The sequence below is a fragment of the Sinocyclocheilus anshuiensis genome, unplaced genomic scaffold (assembly GCF_001515605.1).
Source record: "Sinocyclocheilus anshuiensis isolate Anshui unplaced genomic scaffold, SAMN03320099.WGS_v1.1 scaffold260, whole genome shotgun sequence".
Taxonomy (NCBI): Eukaryota; Metazoa; Chordata; class Actinopteri; order Cypriniformes; family Cyprinidae; genus Sinocyclocheilus; species Sinocyclocheilus anshuiensis.
The window spans coordinates 1,461,918-1,484,758 of NW_015557134.1; the positions used below are offsets into that span (position 1 = coordinate 1,461,918).

At 36.6% G+C, this 22,841-nt stretch overlaps 2 protein-coding genes across 3 annotated transcripts in view; both read left to right on the top strand.

Annotated features, from left to right (window-relative positions):
• Positions 1-662: 662 nt before the first annotated feature.
• Positions 663-5,266, top strand: LOC107678049 (secreted frizzled-related protein 1-like). Its single transcript, XM_016473163.1, has 3 exons — positions 663-1,363; positions 2,066-2,146; positions 4,397-5,266. The coding sequence occupies exons 1-3, from the start codon at positions 853-855 to the stop codon at positions 4,720-4,722; spliced, it is 918 nt and encodes a 305-aa protein (XP_016328649.1). The 5' UTR covers positions 663-852; the 3' UTR covers positions 4,723-5,266.
• An 8,157-nt stretch (positions 5,267-13,423) lies between these two features.
• The window catches only part of zmat4b (zinc finger, matrin-type 4b), a 32,704-nt gene continuing 23,286 nt past the window's right edge, over positions 13,424-22,841 (top strand). Inside the window, exons 1-3 of one of the 2 annotated variants that reach the window (XM_016473076.1) lie at positions 13,424-13,523; positions 15,258-15,312; positions 19,279-19,380. In XM_016473076.1, coding sequence (XP_016328562.1) covers positions 19,279-19,380 — 102 coding nt within the window. In that variant the 5' untranslated portion in view covers positions 13,424-13,523; positions 15,258-15,312. The remainder of the gene's footprint in view (positions 13,524-15,257; positions 15,313-19,278; positions 19,381-22,841) is intronic. The other variant, XM_016473075.1, reaches the window with a different exon arrangement.

Genomic DNA, 22,841 nt, shown 5'->3' on the forward strand with positions numbered 1-22,841 from the left:
TTTTTTTTATTTTTTTTTTTGCACCCTCAGATTCCAGATTTTCAAATAGTTGTATCTCAGCCAAATATTGTCCTATCCTAACAAACCATGCATCAACGGAAAGCTTATTCATTCAGCTTTTCGTAAAATTGAGATGCATAAATCTCAATTTAAAAAAAATGACCCTTATGACTGGTTTTGTGGTCCAGGGTCACAAATATTATGAGCAAATATAAAATATATAAAATAAAGATTTGTGCATGTATATAAATATTTCCTCACACAACATACTTTATGAATCAACAGAAAAAAATAAATAAAAGTGTGATAGACCACTATGTGACACTCAAAAGAACGATTCATTCGGGGATCCCTAAAGAAGATACTGTATTATGTTCTTTATATCCGATACTTGTAGTAAGAGAGTGATTTATGCATCCCCAATTGTAGGCCTATTACCAATAATATATTGCATTAAAATGTTAATTGTAAAATTCAGTTTAAATATTTTTTACACGTGCACACACGTCTTTATATTTTCTAAAGATGCAGTCAATTAGTAGGCACAAGGGGTTAATGAATTATTTTAGTCCCCCTGCATGAAGAAATATTTGTCAAGCACATTGAGCAATCTTCGCGTTATGCCAAGCCGGTTGCATTACCATTGGTTGTTTCACCTTTCAAGCGCGTGCATTACTCTGGCGCTGCGCAGTGCGCAACGGAACGGCAGCGTGACACTCTCATATCAAGACTGTGGAGAACGAGGACGTCATAGAAACCTAGTTAGTGCCGTACTAATGCAAAAACATACTTTTGAAGTCTCAAAAGTGCAACGCAGTTGGATATAACTGTTATTTTTTCCCCTCTTGTGCCATGAAGAACCTTCTCCCCAAGCTGTGGATCTTCATCGCTCCAGCTGTCTTCCTCCCTTCGCTCAACGCAGCCGAGTATGAGTACCAGTACACCTGGAAACCGGAGACGTGGGTGCACAGTTACGGCAAAAGCCCACAGTGCATGGAAATTCCCGAGGACCTGAGGTTGTGTTTTAACGTGGGCTACCAACAGATGCTGCTTCCCAATTTGCTGGAGCATGAAACCATAGCGGAGGTGAAGCAGCAAGCGGGCAGCTGGGTTCCTCTGGTGCACAAAGCCTGTCACCCCGGCACGCAAGTGTTCCTCTGCTCGCTCTTCGCCCCAGTGTGCCTCGAAAGACCCATATATCCGTGCCGCTGGCTGTGCGAGGCTGTCCGGGACAGTTGTACCCCTATTATGCAGGCGTTTGGGTTCCCATGGCCTGAAATGCTCAACTGTGACAAGTTTCCCCTGGGCGACGTGTGCATTTCTATGAACAACACCAGCAGCGATGATATGGACAAATCCCCAGGTGTGTATTCTAGCTGTGTTTGACTGAATTTCACATTAGCTTCTTTTTTTAATCTTCCTTTTTATTCTTAAAAAATATATGTTGCAGCCAAATAAATTGTGCCACAGTTACGTTTCTGTTTACTATTTTATTTACTGTTTTGGTTGCATATTGTTACTGTTAGGTTATTTAAAAATGTCAAAAATAAAAGTAAGAATCAGGTGTGTCTTAAGTTTAGACTTTTTATGAATTATGGTTTGATAAGGCTTATTGTTTGTTTAGATACGTTTATGATGCATTACAAACAAATAAACAAGGGTTATTGACATGTATTTAGTTTTTACTTAACATTACAGTGTTAAAATACATTTAATTTTTAAGTGATGTCAAAGTCATAACCTGCAGTAATACATTTGTTGCATCTTTTCACCCTTTTGAATTTGAAACTGTAAAAAATCAAGTTGATAAAAAACAGTATACAATTATTGTGATTCTGTTTGATGAACATAAAAACTAAACAAACACACACACACACACACACACATAAATACAAAATCAAAGTAATACATTGATGATTATGATGATGATGAATATTATCGAATGTTCTAACATTTACACTTTGATCAATTTATAATCTAACAATTTGCTTATCGACTTGAAATGTAAGCAACAGGCAGGACATTTGGATTAAATCTTTTTTTTTTCTTTTCTTTTTTTCTTTAGGTGTCCCTTCTGTTTGTCCGCCATGTGACAATGAGATGAACACAAATGCAATTCTGGAACACATGTGTGCCAGTGAATTTGGTAATGAATTTTTTGTGCAATATTGTTGTATTAGTATTTTACAAAATCACCCTAAACTAAAGTACAGATTGCATCCAAGTAATTAGTTTAAATATGTAGTATATTTATTTTAAAAGATTAAATCCAAGATAAATAAAGTAAACTTAAATGATAACCTTGATTAGGGAGATTTTCCAGTTAAGTTGTTAATTGAGATATTAATTTATTGTGTCTGACTATAAAAAAAAAAAACATTTTGTCTTTACCGACAAGAGAGAAATGAGAAACTAGCTGTATTTTTTCCTGACTAGTATCAACACGCTGATCTTACGGTATAAAGTTGAAACACACTACAAAGTCAAACCCTACTGAGCTCAGAACAATTCTGAAAAGGAGCTCTTATATAGACTATTATGGAAATCTGTCTAAAACATATTGCAACGCACCTCAGATGTGAAGGGTTTTGGCATAGTCCTTTTAGGAACATAACAAGCACTGAAAAGCAAAACTTGTTCTAAACACTTTTCGGCATGCTGCTGCTAACGCAAGTGATTTCAGAATGCTTCATTTATTGGCCAGCGCTTAATGACTTCAAGAGAACAAACCCCGATCGTCTGATTCCCATCATTGTGATTCCTCTCAGGTCCAATGTTTCCAATAATATTGTTGCTTGAAAAAAATATTTCTAATATTACTTTCCGGATTTGCACTCCTTAAATCTATTTCTCTCTTGAGACAGTAAGAATGGTCTAGTGCTGCTTAAACAAAACAACATGTGTGTCCAATATTGTTTACCTCTGAATAGATCTTTTTTTGTTCTATTTCCATTGTTTTGTTTTTAAATGCAACTTAGCATGGTCAAACCTTTTTTCTCTCTGTATATTTATCGTTTGTTTTTTTTTGTAGAACAACATACTCATAACAGTCGATTATTAGATTTCAACCGCAAATGGAGATATTTGGATTTATAAAAAGCAGAGCTACTTCTTCCATTGCAAATGTTGTTTCTAAGAACCAGTGATGTGGTCAGAATCCAGAAGGTCTTTTTTTCAGGGTTTGAGATGTTGTCAAAGACAGGAAGCTTGCCGCTGGCAAGAATTTCATGGGACCTTTTATTTTATGGCAAGCTATCAAGCACCAACCCAGCAAAGGCTTTTTCTAGTCATTATAGGATGACTGTCTAAAACTGTGTGTAACACTGTTGAATGTGAAAATGAAAATATGCAGTTGTTACCTTAAACAGGTAGATATTTCTACCTAATCTGAGTTTAATAATCATTTTTGATTAACATTTATATTTTTGATTAATAAAACATAAAATGTAATTGTAACCACATGAAGCACTGTAGAATGTTTCTACAGTGTATTAATGTTAATGCTTTAAGCAAAATGCTTATAATTAAAATTTGAGAAAAATATGAGAAAATATATCAATGGAAAACCTGATGTAGTTTGTGTTTCTTGGCTTTCTTTTTTGAACAATTTCCTTCCATTGCACTAGTGCAAATACATCATATGATAGATGTTTTGTCAAAATAAGGCTCCAGGGAATAAAAACATTTTGCGGCTCAGAGGATGATTTTAAAGTTAGCACTTTAAAAGGATACTGTAATGTTTTTGATATGTGTAGTAATTGCTCTGTTTTGTTGATAATGATAAATATTGTTATCCACAATACACCCATTTAATAATAACCCATTTAAAATGCTTAAATTCTTTCATAACGCAAATCTTGAATAACCAGTTATTCAAGGAGTGCCTCAGGGATCGGTAATAAGACCTTTTTTGTTTTAGCATCACTAATAGAGCAAGTTTAGGAGAAATTGTGCAGACTCTTTATTGATCTTGGTTGGAATTAGAATTTGATGTGTACCCAAGAATCATATCCTCATACACCCTGGACGATATTGCGATACAACACATTGCACCATGCAGCTTTGCACAATTAGCACAGAATAGCATCTGAAAGACATAAACTAGAATGAGTTCTTGGCTAAAATGTGACAACAGATGATGAAAAACAGCCAAGTGTTCAGCATCTCCATGGCAAAGAAATACAACAATGACCTTAAGCAAAAATACTTCAAATATTTGCATTTTCCGTCAGTACTTGAAGGATTTTTTTTTATGAAGGTTTTACATAACCGTTTTAGATGTTACATAACTCTTTTGGATATTTATTTAAGACTTCATAGGTGTGCAAAGAAATTGTCTCATTTAAACTTTCATGAACATTAATGACTTCTGAAACCTACATTTTTCTTTTTGTAGCAATCAAGACGAAGATTAAGGAAGTCAAAACAGACAACTTAGACCGAAAGGTCATTCTACAAAAAAGGAGGAAGGCGGTGAAGCTTGGAAATCTGAAAAAACAGGATCTAAAGAAGCTTGTACTTTACCTGAAAAATGGAGCAGACTGTCCATGCCAACAACTGGAAAACCTAGGGAGCAACTACTTAATCATGGGCCGCAGTGTTGGGAAACAGTATATATTGACAGGCATTCATAAGTGGGACAAATCTAGCAAAGAATTTAAGAAGGCCCTTAAAAAACTTAAAAGCCATAAATGTCCAGCTTTTGAGACAGTGTTCAAGTGATTTTTGATCTTTGTGAACTTTTCATTATAGCATTATATTACATTTTGCATTACAGTACAGTATAGAAAAGAACCATAGATGCCACAATCCAGTTAGTTTGTTTGCCCAATAAATGTCTGAATACATACAAACAAGTGCCATTTAGTTCACTTTTTAAAATGTTCTTGAACATTTCTAACCAATCCAAGTACAAAACACAGTTATTCACAGTTATTTACATTCCATTATGCTACAAGTCAGTTGAGTGCGTTCTGCTTTTGCAAACACTGCCTTTTGATATATCTTAATGTTTTCATGGTGGAATAATATCTATCCATGCAATCTGTTAATAATGTTTATGTTTTATAATATCCATCACAGCTATCAGGTGTTCAGTAAAATGCACAAGACATACACCTTAAACAATAAAGAGATTTTTTGACAGTTTGTTGTTGCATAGGATGCAATTCACAGTTAATCATGCAGTGGAAGGTGTATAGCATGCCTGAGGACTTGCACAATGCACTGTAATCATTTAACATTAAAAGAGAAAATATTTTTAATATATTTGACTGCACTCTTTATTTATTACATTAGTGAGTGCTTTAAGGAAAAAAGACAAGTAGCAGTGGTGACCTGCCAAGCAGTCCAGCTATAACAATCACATGCTGTGAAATCACTGCGAAATAATCACTTCGAATCAGATCAGATTAGAGAAATTTCAGACTCTGCATGTGCCCTGTGTAAGCAAACAGCCAGACAAAGTTTATGTTGTATAGACAGATCAGAGATGTTTGTTTTGGATTGAGGGAGAGATTTGGACATATTTCTCTCCCAGCTTTCCTGATGAACGGCGGTTTGAGTTTTCTCTTTCTCTCTCTCTTTTTTTTGAGGAGAGTTGGTAATATATTTTGTGTTTCGAAACCAAAAGATTTTATGATAAATTATAATTTATACTAAGTGATCCAAGAGAATAAATAAATACATTTTGGGGAACCAAATGAGAAAGAAGAGAAAGAGAAAGAAAATAAAATAAGAAAAAAATGCAACAAAAGTAATAATGAAATTAAAAAAATTATAATATATAAATAATAATAAATAAATAAATAAAAATAATAATTTTAGTCCATGTCTACACTGAAAAATGGTGTAGAAACAATTTTTACTTAAAAATTGCTAGTAAATTAATAGCATATTTGCTTTGATAATGTACTTCAAAACATTGAAAACTTTGACATTTAAAATGTACGTATTTCTCTTCAGGAAAAACTGACCAAAAATATTGATGACTCATCCTGTACTACACCGATTATTGTCCAATCAAAAGCCCTTCCAGGTGAGAATGGCCCTAATGACTAGCATGCCTCCAACTAGCAAGTAGCAAATCATGGATAATGGCTGTGATGCAACCACGGTTATTCAAACAAGCTTGTGAAATACGTCACCTCAAGAAAAGCAAACTGCAAGGTTTTGGACTGAGGGCATTTTCCAGAGAAAACATCTGTGTTGTAATGCCCGCCAATCAGTAATCACCTTGATACACTTTAAGTACCCTTATTTGTGGCTGATGAGCTGTGAAGCAGTAAGATCTGTTATCGACTCTCATGCTCCAGCAGGACAGGCCTTCAAATTCCCTGGCTTTGCAGTACTGATGCCTACTGCTCCCAAAAAGTATCAAAATGCTCACTTTCATTCATATGATTTAAGTGGAACGAATTTCAGTAAAGCACTGCATATGTTATCAGAGTCATGCAGGAGTCTGAGAGATTTAACGACAGCACATCAGAACAGTTAAAAGATGTTGAGCAGATAGCTCTGCATGACTTGCACTGATGCCATAGTGTGTAAATGTGTGTCTCATATTGCCGTTGGCACTACACCTGTTTACATTCCCAGTGTCATAAAGTGTGCACCAGTGATAGCATCAGATTCAGAAAGTGCGGGTGTTGACAACATGCCTTTACGATGGAATCTGCCATGAAATCATTCTAGCCTGAACACACAGGTGCTGCTTTTAAAGAGCATAACATGGCCATGATTGTGTGTGGAAAAATAAAGTGTGGCCATGTAAGGCTTTGCAAACATTGTATATTTCACAGAGTACAATGATTTCAATCTTAAACTATAAAAACCAATAATTATGATGTAAAAAATTATGAGGTATCAAGTCATAATTATGAGATAATAGGTTGAAAGTATGATACTGAGTCACAATTATGATTGAAATTCATATTTTTCTCATAATTTTGACTGTCATAATTTAAAAGTTTGATGTTATAATTTCAACGTTGACATACTTTTTGTGTCATAATTTTGATTGATCTCAAAGATCACATTTTTATGTTTATAATTGATACCTTTTTATCTTCATTTTGACATGTCATAATTTTGGCTTTTTATGTTAAATTTCACCTTTTTAATCTAAAAATGATTATTGATTAAATATATGATTAATTATAAAACATATACTGTACTGATGTAAATTTGGGGTCAGTAAGATTTATATATTTATTTATATTTATATATATTTATATAGATCTTATGTGGCAGAAATCGGCTTCCTAAAGAATAAGATATTCTAATATTTATTGTGTTAAAAAATAAATAAACAAAAAAGTAATGTCCAGTCAAGCTGTTTTTGAGAAAAAAATGCAAAGGAACGTGCATGTACTTACTATATGGTTAGGGTTAAAATTAGGGTTTGGCTTAGGGTTACTTGCATGTAATTATGCATAATTTATTGTTATTATAACAGTACATGTAACATGTAACAAGGACACCTTAAAATAAAGTGTTACTGTTACCCAAACATTATTAAAATGTAATTTCTGCCAGCATAATTTGCCTCACAGAATGCTTCTAACACAATACATCATTTGAAATGTGGTGGAAAGTTTCATGACATTCAGAACCCCCAACCCCCCAAATTCACATGTGACATATGTATATACACTGTGAATATTGTTAATAGGCAAATTAATACCTACAAAAATAACAAACATATGAGCATTTAAACCCTCTGGAATGCTGAGTCCCATAGATTTCTAAGCACATTTTTGTGTGTTTTTACAAACTGAGGGACGAGTTGAAATTGTCTGTGGTAATCGCCAACATGCCACAGATGTTGTCCATAGAGCTTAACTCGTACTGAACCCAGAGCATTCCTTTAAAACTGTTTAGTTACTTTTGAAGACCCCCCAACCTTTTGTTTTGATGTCCTTTTGGGGTGATTCAAGCCGAAATTAAACCATCTGCAGCGAACACGTTTCGAAAGAAATCCATACATGGCAAATTGCAAAAACCCTGAGTGCGTGTAACCCCCCAGGAGAAGCCGACCGATCCCAGCTCGTGCAAAAGCCTAGTGATGGTTTATCCAGGTTAAGCAAATAGCTGTGTTTTGTGCTCTGGGATGACACTGGCTGCCAGACTTTATGGGATGATCATTAGAAGCAGCTGTTGGCTTTGCTGCTGCATATTTCCCAGCTTCATTGAATGAAAAAGACTTGCTTTTTTGTCTCCAGCCTTGAGGGGAAGAAAGCCTATTAAAAGCCATAAATAATATGATGCTCTCACAGGATAGCATCTGAGGTAAGATGGGCTCTGTGGTAAACATACTTCCACATGGGGTTTGGACTGAAGTTCTCACACATGCCAACTGCGAATCCCGCCAGATGGGATGCGCAGACTATGAATATGGTGCCGTCACTGTTCCTAATTCGATTTTGTCCGCCAGTCTTATTAGGATTGAATTTTACGTGTTTATTTTAAGCTAGCATATTAGCACGAAATTATCCCAACTGAGGACGGTTTGCGCAATCCTTCTGATCTAGATAATGGCTAAATAAATCTGACTCAGTTTGTTCAACATCTCACAGCTTTATCAAACAAATGTCCTTCTTGACTCTTGTGGGTGGGAGTGAAGGAATGCTGTCTGGTAAAGTACTTCTCGAAACTTTGGGTCCAAGAAATGTCCTTTGTAATCGAAGTGAATTACACAGGAATGGTTTATTTAGACATATGCAAGAACACGATGTATCGATATCTGGTAGCTTAAAGGGGTAGTTCACCCTAAAAAATTAAAATTCTGTTATTAATTACTCAACCCTCAAGTTGTTCCGAACCCTGGTGACGTACGTACTCTCTTCTGGGAAAAACAAAAGGAGAAGTCCAGCAGAATGAGTGTTTTTTTCCATAAAGTGAAAGTGACCGCTATCAAGCTTAAAAAATGACTAAAGCACCATCAAAGTGGTCCATGATGTGACTCTACTATAGCTTGCCAAAGTATTCTGAAGTTATACAACATCTCTGTGTGACGAACAACCAAAATTTAAACTGAAACATATGTCTCAAAATCTCATTTGCATTTATGCATATTCAAATATGGCTTAATTTTTTTCCAAATAAATGTAGATTTTATTTTGTTCCTCAAACAAAGCTAGTATATGACTTATGAAATATAAAGAATTGACTCATGAATGAGAGAATATGATGTTTTTGGCATCATATGGATAAAAACAATTAATCCATTTTTGATGTGAAAGACTGTAAAAATGCAATGGTAAACTTTTTATTGTTAATTGGTTAATGGTAAGTTCATTTTCTATATACTGTAAAAAACCTGTAATAGATCTAATGGAGCTTTTCATGTAATTTTACAGTAAAAAAACAGTTAAATGTTCAGTTTGAAGTGGAAGTGAAAAAAGAACAAGTCAAGTCATATTATAATTTACAGCATAAAAAAACATAAATTGATGTGAAATTGGTGGTTTTGCATCGAAATAATGGTTTCTCATCAGTTTTGTCCATGGGGTTTTGTTACATCTTCTATGGTGAGAAACACACGAAGATGAAGATTAATGCAAATAGTCCACACAAGGGTAAATCCAGGACAGAACAGGCAGGAGCACACGTAGGGACATAGTAGACTGGAGGACAAACAGAGAACAGAACACAACTAATATAGGAGGGCTGATGAAGGTAATTAATGACACACACCTGAAACCAATGACAATAATCAGACGGACAGATAATTTAGGGGCAGGCAGATAGTTCAGATGATGATGGGAGGAGAATGGGCACAACCTCAGTGGTCGTGACGGGACAGACAGGTAATTCACGACAGGCTGACAGCACAGGACAGACAGACAGTTCAGGGCAGACAGATAATTCAGGGCAGACAGATAATTCAGACGAAGGTGGGAGAAAAGGGGGCATGTCTGCATAAATATCCAAATCATATTCCACTGAGCTCGGCTCACCTTCAGCCATGGTGCAGTGGGTGGAGCTTCCCTCCACGCTCTTGCTGTCCATGACACTCTCCCCGTGGCGAGCTCTGTAGCCGGCTCTCGCACCTGGTCTGATGTGTTGGGCTCTAGTTCCGGGGCGATCCTCAGTACTGTCACTCTCTCTGGCGATGGCTTGTCGGTCGCAGCGGGCTCTGGCTCTCTGTCAGTGGTGGGCTCAGGCTCTTGCTCCGCACAGCGGGGTGATGGTGGGCTGGGCTTTGGGTCCTGTTGCGTTCCGGATCGGGGTAGGACACTCTCAGACACCGAAACATGACCTCCCTCCAGTTCAGTCCGGTGGTGTCTGGGAGGTCCACAGGGCGATGGTAATTCGCTCCGATCCGGAACTGGGACTTCATGGTCTCGTCGTCGTATGGGGAAGTGATGGCAAGACGGGCGAATCTGAGGGCAAACGAAACTAGATTGTGGCTCTCCTGAGCCACAACAGAGAATTTCGCCATCCAATCCATAAGTGGTTCAACCGTAATTTTACGAAGCTACGAGAATACTTTTTGTGCAGAAAGAAAACAAAAATAACGACTTTATTTTAACAATTTGTCTCCCCCGCATCACCCTATAGCATCATTTTGGAGAGTATCACATACGTAAACAACGTATCCGCATACATACCTTGCATACATTGTTTACGTATGTGATACTCTCCAAAATGGTGCTATAGGGTGACACGGAGGAGACGAATTGTTGAATAAAGTCGTTATTTTTGTTTTCTTTGCACACAAAAAGTATTCTGGTAGCTTTGTAAAATTATGGTTTAACCACTGATGTCACATGGACAATTTTAATGATCTCCTTGCTACGTTTCTGAGCCTTGATCCTGTTAGGATCCTTGCTGTCTATGAGAGGGTCAAAGAGCTCTCAGAATGCATCAAAAATATCTTAATTTGTGTTCTGAAGATGAACGAAGGTCTTACAGGTTTAGAATGACATGAGAGTGAGTGATTAATGACAGAATTTTCATTTTTGGGTGAACTATCCCTTTAAATCTGGACAGCATGCAATTCAGATTAAACATAACCAGGGCAGATAATAACCGGCTTGGGTGTCGTGGATCATGGATTTGGCAGGGACGGGATTTGTAGACACACACTGGACTTGATTTGCTCTTGCAAAGTCTTGAGATACAGACCTGACCCCTACTGTGAGGTGAGAGCAGATTTTGGCAGGAGGGTTGGATTTCATAAATCAGCTGATGGCCTACCTCTGGGATATAAACACATATTTTTCATATGTTTCGTTTATGACATTGACAAATCGAAAATGGGGTAAAGCTGTGGAATTGTATTACATTTAGCCACTAACAAGAGAAGTAAATATTTTCAGCGGAATAATCTACTTCATCTAATATTGTATTATTATTATTTTTTTTTTTTTTGTATTATTACATTTGGTTTGGAGACTCTGTTTGAGAAAAAAAACTTTCTTCCAGGAATTTTTTCTCTCTCAATCTACCCATACTACAGTTTTGGCAATACAAACTCCCGGATGATTGAGAGAAAAAATCCACTCCACTCTTTCACCATGAGAAAAATATGTAAAATAAAAACTGTTTGCCCAAATTTATGACTGCTCTGTTTTTTTTCTGTAATTTTATAAGCCGATATATTGGCTCAAGGGATAGTCAGTCTCTTATTTCTGTAATCAGGGCCTGACCTTTATACTGAAACAGTCAGTCACTGTGATGCCTGTAGAAAGCGTTATAAACATATCAATGTCCCAAATGCATCATATGACATATGTCAGTGACATGTTTATATATCCAATGAGAGGTATAAGTAAAGCAAACAATTGATTTATGAAATACTCCACAGCAGCACGCATCATCTCCATCCATGCAATTACACCAAATGCCCAATAGAGAGCAGCACCTACTTTACCTGCTGGTCATTCCTGTTGTGCAGTACCTGTTGATTTACGTTACTTTAAAAAATGATGTATTTTTATGAAAGGATATTTTAGAATTTTGGAAATATGCTCTGGTCAGGCTTATACACTTTAACTTTATTATTTATGAAATCTGAATATTGTAACCTAAACAGCATGAAAATTAAGAGATAAAATTTACCTATCTTTTGAAAAGTGAGTTTAATCCAATATATGCCATGGCGACTTAAAGATGCACTGAATAGTAGGCTATTTGACACTCCCAATCGGTTAATAGTCAAGACCTTTGGCCTACAACACAAATGAAGAAAACATGGGCTGCATTCCGAAAGCTCTAAGGCAGGAAGGCATCAAGCCACGTCCGAATCCAAATTCTGCTTTACTTCCTGTCTCCGGGGGTACCTTCTTCTGATCGAATTTTGAAGGCAGCATAGATGTATCCTTCAGTTCCTTAGATATCCCACAATCCTGTGCGTTCCATTCCGTGATTGTTGAGCTAAAAAATAAAGATGGCGTCTGAAAGTTACGTTTGATGGTCAGTTTGTATATTTCTGACTAACTTTTTGCACTTTTGATGTTATTTATAGCGAGAAATCAGTATTACAGTAATTAAATATTCATTTAGTTATCACCAAAACTCATTCTATTTTGTTGTAGATCATTAAACCGTTACGCTGCCTCAGAAGCCTGTCTGAAATTAGTTTCATGAGGTACCTTCCTGCAAAAACGCTGCCTGAAAAGTCAATGCCTGATAAGGCAGCAAGTCAGCTTCCTATCTTTCGGGTGCAGCCATCTATTTAATGAATCATCCCTTAAATAAAAACAGATTTTCTTAATTTGTAAATTTTGGATTTTATACTGACACCTGTTGGCCTGGATGAATGAAGTTTGTTTGCTATCTACTGTCACCTCACAAAGAAGTTGTTAATTTTTCGCTATTAGGCTTTTTGTTGTTGTTAGTTTGTCCTTCATTTTACTAGACAAACACATCTGTATAATGAATATTCCTGGATTCAATGTAAAAATAATTTTGTGTTCTATTTGTGACACCTTTAGCTACTCGCAGTGTTGTGAAATGTTCACACGGGCCGCTTTGCTTTCTTGCGTTCAGAAGCTGCGCGCAACGGATTGTAACAGCATACTGGAGTCTCGAGACGGTTTTTAAAAATAATTCGAATGGACGCAAAACAAGAAAAAAAAAAGTTTTTCTATAAAAGTTCTAAGAACATTTCGTATCGCATACGTTTCGTAGACATCGCCAAAATGAAAAACAAGCCAACACTGACCTCAAGAAAGAGGCTGCCGTTCCCAATCAAACAAAAATAAATTGATTTTTTTTTTTTTTAATCACTCATACGTTTTTAAATACTTCAACAGCTCACAGATTAGTTAAATGACAATTAATTGTCTTTAAATGAATTATTTATTGACTTGCACGTTGCCAATGTGTGGCGGTAGCAGCCAATGAGCGCGGTGCGGGGCGGAGCGCAGCCTCTGAACATGGAGCTCACTGAGGAACTGATGCAGACACACAGCACGCTCAGCATCACTTACACACACTCTATGGACTGTACGATCAACAATCATCTGCCTGTTTGTCCCGATCACCTGCACCAGGGATACAGTTTGAAATTACAAGTAAGCTTTTGTTTTCACTTTTACGCAAATGTCCAGCGTTTCTTATTCTTCATAATGCATGACCTTAAACATAGTAGAAGAGCAGCTTCGTTTCTTTCTTTTTGAGTTTGAGTTTATTAATGTACTACTATTATTATTCTGTGAAACTGTTAAATTTTCTTCTTTTTTTAGTGCTCATGTAAATCCCATCTCAGTACCCTTATAAAAGCTGAGCATTTGTGACTTTCATTTAAACACCTTAAAGGGATAGTTCACTCAAAAAAAAAAGAAAGAAAATTCTGTTATAATTTACCCACCCTATAGCTGTTCCTAAACTGTATGAGTTTCTTTCGTTCTGTTGAAAAAAAAAGAAGAAGATATAATTCGAATAATGTGGGTAGCCAAACAGCTGCGTGTCCCCATTGAATGACATAGAATGAAAAAAAATATTCAAAATGTTATTTCAATAAGTCAGTGAGGACCAGAAACTCTTTAGTTACCCACATTCTTTAAAGTATCTTCTTTTGTGTTCAGCAGCAGCAGAAGAAAAAAAGATTTTGAACAAACTTTACAGTGAGTAAATTATGACAGAATTTAAATTTTTCAGTCAAGATATTAATGATTGATCTTAATCTGATGAGCCTTAAAGGTCCCCTGAAATGCTTAGAAACACGCAGCGTTACTCTGTGTTGACGTCATTTTAACTGAAACAGGAAGACAGGGCGGGACATATCAAGCAGCCCCGCCCCTTTTTAAAATAGCCAATAGCGTACGTTTATATCACAGCTTGGGCTAGAGCCGTTGAGCTCCGTAAAACTGCATTTGGCAGGGTATGCCAGCCACAATCTCATCCATATTGCTATAAAATTGCATTCTGTGTAGAATTCAAGTAGCTCCGATACATTTGTGGTCTGCGCAGACTCGCGCATGTGATCCGCTCCGTGCTATCGTGTCTCTGGACCGGAGCAGAGTGTGTGTGCGGTGCGGTGGTTAGCGTGACAGCGCGAAACCAGACTTCTTTTTTTCCTCAATGGAAAGCATATTTACACTGTTTGAATCGTTCCCTGTCCCCTATATAGTGCACTACGTGCCATTCACTGTACAGAAAATACTAATTCTGTGGACAAGTGACCGATTTCAGCCGCAGCTTCAGCGTTTATTTCATGTGTAGGGGGCGGGCGCTTCGGTTTCTAGAAAGCATTTGATTGGACATAAAAAGTTTGATGAGAAGCTGAAGTACGATGTGACGTCAAAAAATAAAAAATAAAATCGTTGAGCCGTTTTGGCGGAAGTGACGAACTGCAAGCTTTGAATGCTTATATCTTCTAAATGCAAATTTTGTCACTGTTTTGGAGCACACTGCCTTATAGATAACCTTAAGACTAACATATTGATACTAACACCCAAAAAACTTTCATTTTGATTTCATGGGGACTTTAAGTGTAAAATTGTTATATTAAACAAATATGGATACATAAAGATTTTGGGTATACAGTATCATATTGCAGAGTGATTCATACATATTTAAGCTGATATTTCTAAGACTTTCGCATGATCAAAAATTCTGAACAGCAGAGGAATGTTTGTATCCTTTTCAGACTTCTAGAAACTAGAATATTGGTTTATTCTGGTTATGAAAATCAGGTGTTTATGGCACATACATAATCAGAATATGTAAAAATACAATGTTTTATTAATATTCGAATATTCTTGTGCTTATGAGTTCAGTCATTGTCTTCAACGATTGTGTTATAGGTGCTGGTAACTTTGTAGGCACATCAGCTGCAGTTTTCTCCTCATCTCAGAAACGGTGGGTTTTGTAGGAATGAAAAGAAAGCACCTGCTCTCCTGTGCCTCCTTTCACTGATTTATTTTTTCTCCTCACTTCATTCATTATAACATTCATTGAAATAATGGAAATTGCATTTTTTTCTAACTTAGGGGAAATCAATATGTGGTTCTGGGGCTTACGCGAGGCAAGCAATCACTTTTCCACACATGAAAGAAGAGCGTTATGCTCATCTGATCAGGCCTTTGTTAGCCACAGCTTGCATTGACGTGGTTAACTTTGACAGGAGAGATTCTGATAAGATCCATCTCTTCAGAAAACCATTTCTGCTCAATTCTTTCCTTCCTTTTTTCCTCTCTGGTCTTTTTATTAGAGTTATTTCAGGGTAATTTGTAAGAGATCTTTCATGTTGGATTTCAGATAGTTGGATTTCTAAACTGTCTTTGGAGTTACAAGTGACATCTGACAGAAATCATAAGTATTGTGCAAGTCATTCACAGTCTCATATACAGTGTCTGATCAATCATGGTGTAATTCCCAATTGGTTTCTCAAGCTGCTGTAATCCTGCACGTCTAAATTAAAGGTTACATAAATTGGCAGGGCCAGTTGCAATTCTGATCTCCATGTGACCCATTGATTATCATTTAGAAGGGCTTTTGGAGTGGCAGTAACTTCAATTCAACCCATAATTCAGTTATTTACTTTTGAGGCTGTATACAAATCTTTACCACAAAAGTTCAATAATCCGTGTATCATTCGATCATTCGTTTTTTGATTTAATATTGAAAGTAGAAAAATGAGAAAACGGCTCCTTTTTGTTTTTTTTGTTTTAAAAAAAAAAACGAAAAAGGAGAATTCAGCTTAAATTTTCGTTTTTCGTTCATGGGTGGAAAAATGAATAAACAGCTTGAATATTCAATTTCTACATGTGGGCGGGAATTAAACGCCCCTTTCTGCTGATTGGTCAGCCGAAGATCAACCCGTGCCATCATCAGTTCTTCTGCAGTATCATGCAGCAGAATAATAGTCCTCCACTGCTGCAGTTGTACGGATTAATAACCCATTTTATCAATTTCATATTTTTCTCATCAAACAGACTAATGAATAGCTCGACACAACTCGTAGTCTAGACAGCTCTTTCTTCTGTGTAGACCAGCAGTTCTTAAAGTGATAGGGGGTCCAATAACTTCTCCGGTTGTCAGTCAATATGACAGTTCTTGCATGAACATAGGCCTATATATACCCAAGTCAATTTATTATTCCTTCCTTTTTGTCTTAGTGTTTAAAATATTTATTTTGAAACGAATTAATTAATTAAATAATTAAGCAAACAGACTTACTGGGTGAGCAGGGTAGGCTATGACAGCTGTCATATCATACCCTGCCATGCCCAGCTGATGCAAAGAATAGAATTTATATCTACACAGAAGAAAGCCCTGTCTAGACTCTGCCCCGGTATGAGTTGTGTCGAGCTATTCATTAGTCTGTTTGTTTGATGAAAAAATATGAAATGTAGTTGCAATAAATGTGTTAAGAATACATACAACTGCAGCAGTGGAGGACTATTATTCTGCTGCGTGATACTGCAGAAGAACTGATGATGGCACGGGTTGATCTTCGGCTGACCAATCAGCAGAAAGGGGCGTTTAATTCCCGCCCACATGTAGAAATCGAATATTCAAGCTGTTTATTAATTTTTCTACCCCTGAATGAAAATTTAAGCTGAATTCTCGTTTTTCGTTTTTTGGAAAAAAACCGAAAAAACGAAAATGGAGCTGTTTTCTAATTTTTCTACTTTCAATATTAAATCAAAAAACGAATGATCGAATGATACACGGATTTTCAATGCATAAGTGAGAATGCATTTGTTTGATTTTGAGAGAGGATAGATGGCTTTTTTGGAAGTAATGATTTTGGATTATTGGGTGTAAAGAATGCTGCAGGGTGTTATTTAGTTTTTGGGGGGCATCAGAGGGTCACAGACATTCTGAAACATCATTTCTGCCTGCAAACAACTTGTCTGGAATAGTTATGGGATATATAGACGGTTTGAATGTATCCCTAGGGAGAGAAGAAAGGCTTTGAAAACAACCTTAATTTTATTTATATAAAACTCTTTTATCATTATTCAAATTTCAGTTGGCAATGCCCTTGAATCACAAATGAGCCCTAAGCAGTTGATTCCTCCGAAGTAGAATCTAGAGCACAATAATATCTCCCATGATAATCTCAAAATGGTTGCGAATGACTATAAAGCTTCATCAAAGCACGTAAAAACAGGACAATTGGAGATTATACTTTTTTTTTTAAAGAAAACATGCTGATTTTAAAGTAGCCCATTTTGTAGACTATTTAACAGCCTCATTGTGTGTTCATACTTTTCAATTTTTTATTGTAGGTTACTTTCTGATTTGATTAAGCTTAGTGAATTAATGAGTTCATCCCAAAAATGGAAAATGTTATCATTTACTAACCCTCCAAACCCAAATGTCTTTCTTTCATCTACTGAACACAAAAGAAAATGTCTGAAAAATGTCCATACAATGAAAGTCAATAGGGTCCAGCATTATGCTGTTTTTGATCCCACTGACTGTAATTTTATATACAAAACCTGTAGCAACATTCTTCTAAATCTTTTGTGTGTGTGTTTATGTGTGTGTTTCACAGAAGAAAGGAAGTCATACAACTGTGGAATGACATGTAAATGATGTATGAATTTGAATTTAAAAAATGAAAATAAGCTGAAAATGTACTCACCTTTAGGTCATCCAAGTTGGTTTGTCATTGGAACAGATTTGGAGAAATTCAGCATTACATCACTTGCTCACCAATGCATCCTCTGCAGTGAATGGGTGCCGTCAGAACGAGAGTCCAAATAGCTGATAAAAACATCATATTAACCCACAAGTAGTCCAAATGTCCATCAATTAACGTCTTTTGAACCAATAAGCTATGTGTTTGTAAAAAAAAAATCCATCAAGATGTTTTGAACTTTTTTAACTTAAGCTAAAATATGAGTCCTCTATTCATAAGAGAAATATGCACATATCATAAAGTTAAAATGCCCTAATAATGGATTTTTTTCTTACAAGCGTGCAGCTTTTCACTTCACAAGATGTCAATTGATAGACTGGAGTTGTGTGGATTATTGTGCTTTTATCAGCTGTTTGGACTCTCATTCTGACGGCCCCCATTCACTGCAGAGGATCCATTGGTGAGACAGTGATGTAATGCTACGCTACATTTCTCCAAATCTGTGTTGATGAAAAAAAGCAAATCATCTACATACAGTATTCGATGTCATGAAAGTAAGTAAAATATCAGCATATTTTCATTTTTGGGTGAACTATTCCTTTAACTATCCCTGTCAGGTGCCAGGAGCTTTCCAAATGAGCGTATGGCCCAAATGGATGACCTCAGCTCGTTCTGTCATTAGAAATCCCATGTCAATTAGAAATATAATAGATTATAAAGGTCAGTATAAGGTTAACGTCAGATGGTCCCAGATCAGCATTAAAAAGTATGCACTGCTTTCTCCTCCAGGCACAGCAGCAATTTGGTGCCTCTTTTGACACGGAGCGGTGCCAGATTTATCTCCCTTCTTGTCTGTCTCATTATACCCCCTCCTCTCCAACATCCCTCTACTTTTGCCAAATCCAAATGTCACAGATTTCATCAGTTTGCGCAAAGAATGTCACTGTATGATAAACTCAAAATGTCACAGCGATGAAATCTAACATCATTGATGTTGGCGAGGTTATGACTTTACAAATAAACCGAAAATAGTTTGATTAGCCAATCAAGCTGTGTTTGGATTATTTTCTCAAATGTTATACTATTGAGAAGTTTGTAATAATGAGTGTATGACATTTGAGACGGTCTCGCTAGACCTTAGAACTCTTCTAGTTTGAAGCATTGCTAATGAATGTGTGACCAATCATGTTACGTGCTTAAAAATGAGTAATTGTCATAATATTCGTCTTCAGATGAAATCTACAGAAGTGGATCCGGGGTTATTCACTGACAGCTACTGCAAAGTGTGCAGCGCTCAGCTTATCTCTGAGTCACAGAGAGTCGCCCACTATGAGGTGAGTAACTCGCACACACACACGTTCACATAAAGCATAAACATTTACTGATAGCCGTTAATTTGATCTGCTGTCAATAATGTTCTACGGTCTGCTGCGCACTTTCTTAAATGAGGGGAGATAAGTAGGTTCATTAGGTTTTTGCTACTAATATTCATATGCAATTAAAAAAGGGGGATGAATTTCACCCACCATCAATCACAGTATGTAAATAAATTTATTTCTGATGATATCATTATAGATATGCCCATAGGAAAGAAAAAACATAGGGGAGATCAGAAATGAATCAGAAATTAAAATTAATTGAGAATAATACCTCAGTTATTTCTTCCAGACAAAAATAAGATTAAACGGACACCAAATGGAGAGTTTGGTGCATGTCTTCTGTCTGATTTTTCTCTTGAGAAATCTCTGACTCTGGTAATCTCAATATCTCAATCAAAAGGCTGAGATTTCAATAAGAACTCAAACATTTATTATTAATTCTTCCATTATTAATCTATCAGAGTGTCCACATTTATATCTCTGTACTGTTACTGTATATCAACAGCTGTCTCACTTGTCTATTTTTTTATTAGTAAAAAGTAGTTTTAAGAGAAATATCTAAGAAAGAGAAATCTCTGAAAAATAATCTTTCCCATTCTGGTGTGTGTATGATTTAGTGGTTGGTTAGAAGAACCTTCGTTCATCTTAGGTACACAAATGAACATTTTTTGATGAAATCTGAGTGCTTTCTTACCCTGCTTTGACAGCAACGCAACTACATTCAAGGCCCAGAAATATAGAAGAGGAAGAGAAGAATTGTTCAATAAATATATTATAAATAAAGATTTTGTTTTTTCATACAAAAAATATTCTCATAGCTTCATAAAATGAAGGTTGAACCACTGATGTCATGGACTATGGACTATTTTAACGATGTCCTTACTATCTTTCTGGGCTTGAATGTGTCGCATTGCTGTCTATGCAGGGTCAGAAAGCTCTCGGATTTCATCAAAATATCTTAATTTGTGTTTCGATGAACAAAGGTCTTACAGGTTTGGAGCAACATGAGGGTGAGTAATTAATGACAGAATTGTCATTTTTGGGTGAACGATCCCTTTAAAAATTTGGGGTCTAAAACACAGTTGTTTTGAGATGATACAATTAAAAATAAGTGTATTCTACATATTTTCAAATGCAATTGATTCCTGTGATACAAAGCTGAATTTTCAGCAAATACATTTTTGGTAACATTATAAATGTCTTTACTATCAGTTTTGTTCAATTTAATGCATCATTGCTGAATAAAATTATTAATGTAAAACAACATTGCCTTGGGAGCCCAAATAAACCCACTTGAACCATCACAGATGCAAGTCGCATGACTAATTTCAACTACACTTACACTAACAGAGCATGAGGGGGTACACAAATGACCCTCTTTGTGTAAGCATTTTAGTACATTTAAAAAAAAAGTAATTGCTTTTGTTTATTTGCATCAGTTAACGGTTCGCCGATGCATAAACCCCAGTGTGATACACCATTATCTAGATGCATATGGATCACTAGCAGCGTATTGTCTGCGTTCTGTCTTTTTAAAACTCTCCCGATTTTTTGCAGCAGCTCGCTATAGGAGCCACATTATTCCTGGCAATTTCAGAGCTGTTTGTGAAGGCAGGATCCAAGTCAGATAATTACATAGCATTTGTTTTGTCGGGCCAAGTTCAAAATCTCAGCAAGTCAACGGTTCTCAGAAACAACCAGCTGTTCTTCATTTGCTCCTATCAGCATACACTATTTCACCAAACAACCTTAGGAATTAGATGTGCTGGTCTTTATATTGCACACCAATCATCCAGGCCTCCAGACCAACTGGGGCTCATGATATCAGATATGATATGGCTGTTTGTCCAAAAGTGCGACTTTTTGGCTTGAGTAGGCCAGTGGTTTTTGCATGCTTGGTATTTGTGTTTGCGGTTCTGTCTGATGCATCGACTGAGACAGTGGTTGATGACAGCTTCTTGCATCATAAGTCATTACCTCAGCCATGAATGGAGATGTCTTAATTATTGCCTCTTTATTGCCTCTTGCTGTCAGTCTCCTGAGGGAACGGAGCCATGTGGTTGACACTTGCGCTGGCTGAGAACCAGCTGTTAACTTGTTAACCCAATCTAGAGTCTGGTCTCGTCGGCAATATCATGTCTCTCATGTTTAAATGATGAGGCTTTCAACATGAGAAGTTCAGATTTTATCTGACCTTCTTGTTGCTTGGTATGATCATGCAGGATAGCTGTTGATACACATGGACTGGCTGGGTTCTTGACGGTGTTTCCAAATCAAAGATCATATTTAGAGATTGTTAGCGCAGTAGGTCAATGTCGGGTTAAATATATTTCTCCAAACAAAGAGTGTGGGATTATTACTTATCATCGGCATGATTAACAGGAGGGGACAACAGTGACGCTTTTTTTCCCATTTATTTTCTCTATACGCATATAAGCCTCGAACCAAACCAGCCAACTTTACGATGAATAATTGAAACATCTGAATCAAAGTGTTTATATCAAATGTTTATATTAAAATATATTGTCAGCTGGTTGCTGCTATAATGAGGATGGTAGAAGTTTGCTGGAGAGAGAGTGATGAGGCTGTGTGGTCATGCATTTAATGAGACCGATCCGTGTGCCACCACCCCGTTGAGGAGAGTCGAGCTTACTAGAACGAACAAAGCCATAGCCAGCTCTAGATGCTGCGCTTATTACACCAGAACAGACAGTTAGGATCAATGCCAAACATTTATCAGAACCGCCTAACTGGGATGTTGTGGCGTCACTGGGTAAATGCATTCAGAAAACTCAGTTTGATCTATTGAGGGTCAGATACCTTAAAGGGGTTCTATTATGCTCTTTTACAAAGTCTTGTTTTTGTTTTGGGGATGTACTAGAACAGGCTCTCATACTAGGTTGTTCGAAATTTCGTTGTAGTTTTTGAAAACTGATTTCTGTTAAATAAAATATCTCCTTTTGAAGTGGACTTTGAGCTTTGTAACTTTGCAGATCTTTTTTATGCTCAAACAGCAACATTACAGACTAACTAAAGTTGAAAAAGTGAAAAAGCATAATAGGACCCCTTTAAAGTAGAGGCCTGATATTGTGTCAGTGGGTTCAAATGATCAGATCAACAAGAGAGGAAATGCCTCATGGCTGACTGAACACGACTTGATGTTATCAAGAGTGTCCCGGGTCAATTAGCACCTCGCTGCTCTATTTCCAAGCTCCTCACAGAGGTGAAAATTTACTCTAGTGAATGAGAACTCAGGTGCAAGTGGAATATCAATGCTTCAGATAGGCCTGACACAAGGTCTGCTTGACTAAATACATACAGCTTTAGTAATAGTGTTTGCAAAATTATTGAAACAGTTACTCTCAGCTGTAAAAGGAGCAGTGCAGCCTATATAATCATCATTTACTCCCCCCCCC

Coding starts and splice junctions, on each gene's coding strand:
- LOC107678049 (XM_016473163.1), top strand. CDS start 853: ATGAAGAACCTTCTCCCCAAGCTGTGGATCTTCATCGCTCCAGCTGTC. Junction 1,364..2,065: donor TGATATGGACAAATCCCCAG/GTGTGTATTCTA, acceptor TTTTTTCTTTAG/GTGTCCCTTCTGTTTGTCCG. Junction 2,147..4,396: donor CATGTGTGCCAGTGAATTTG/GTAATGAATTTT, acceptor TTCTTTTTGTAG/CAATCAAGACGAAGATTAAG.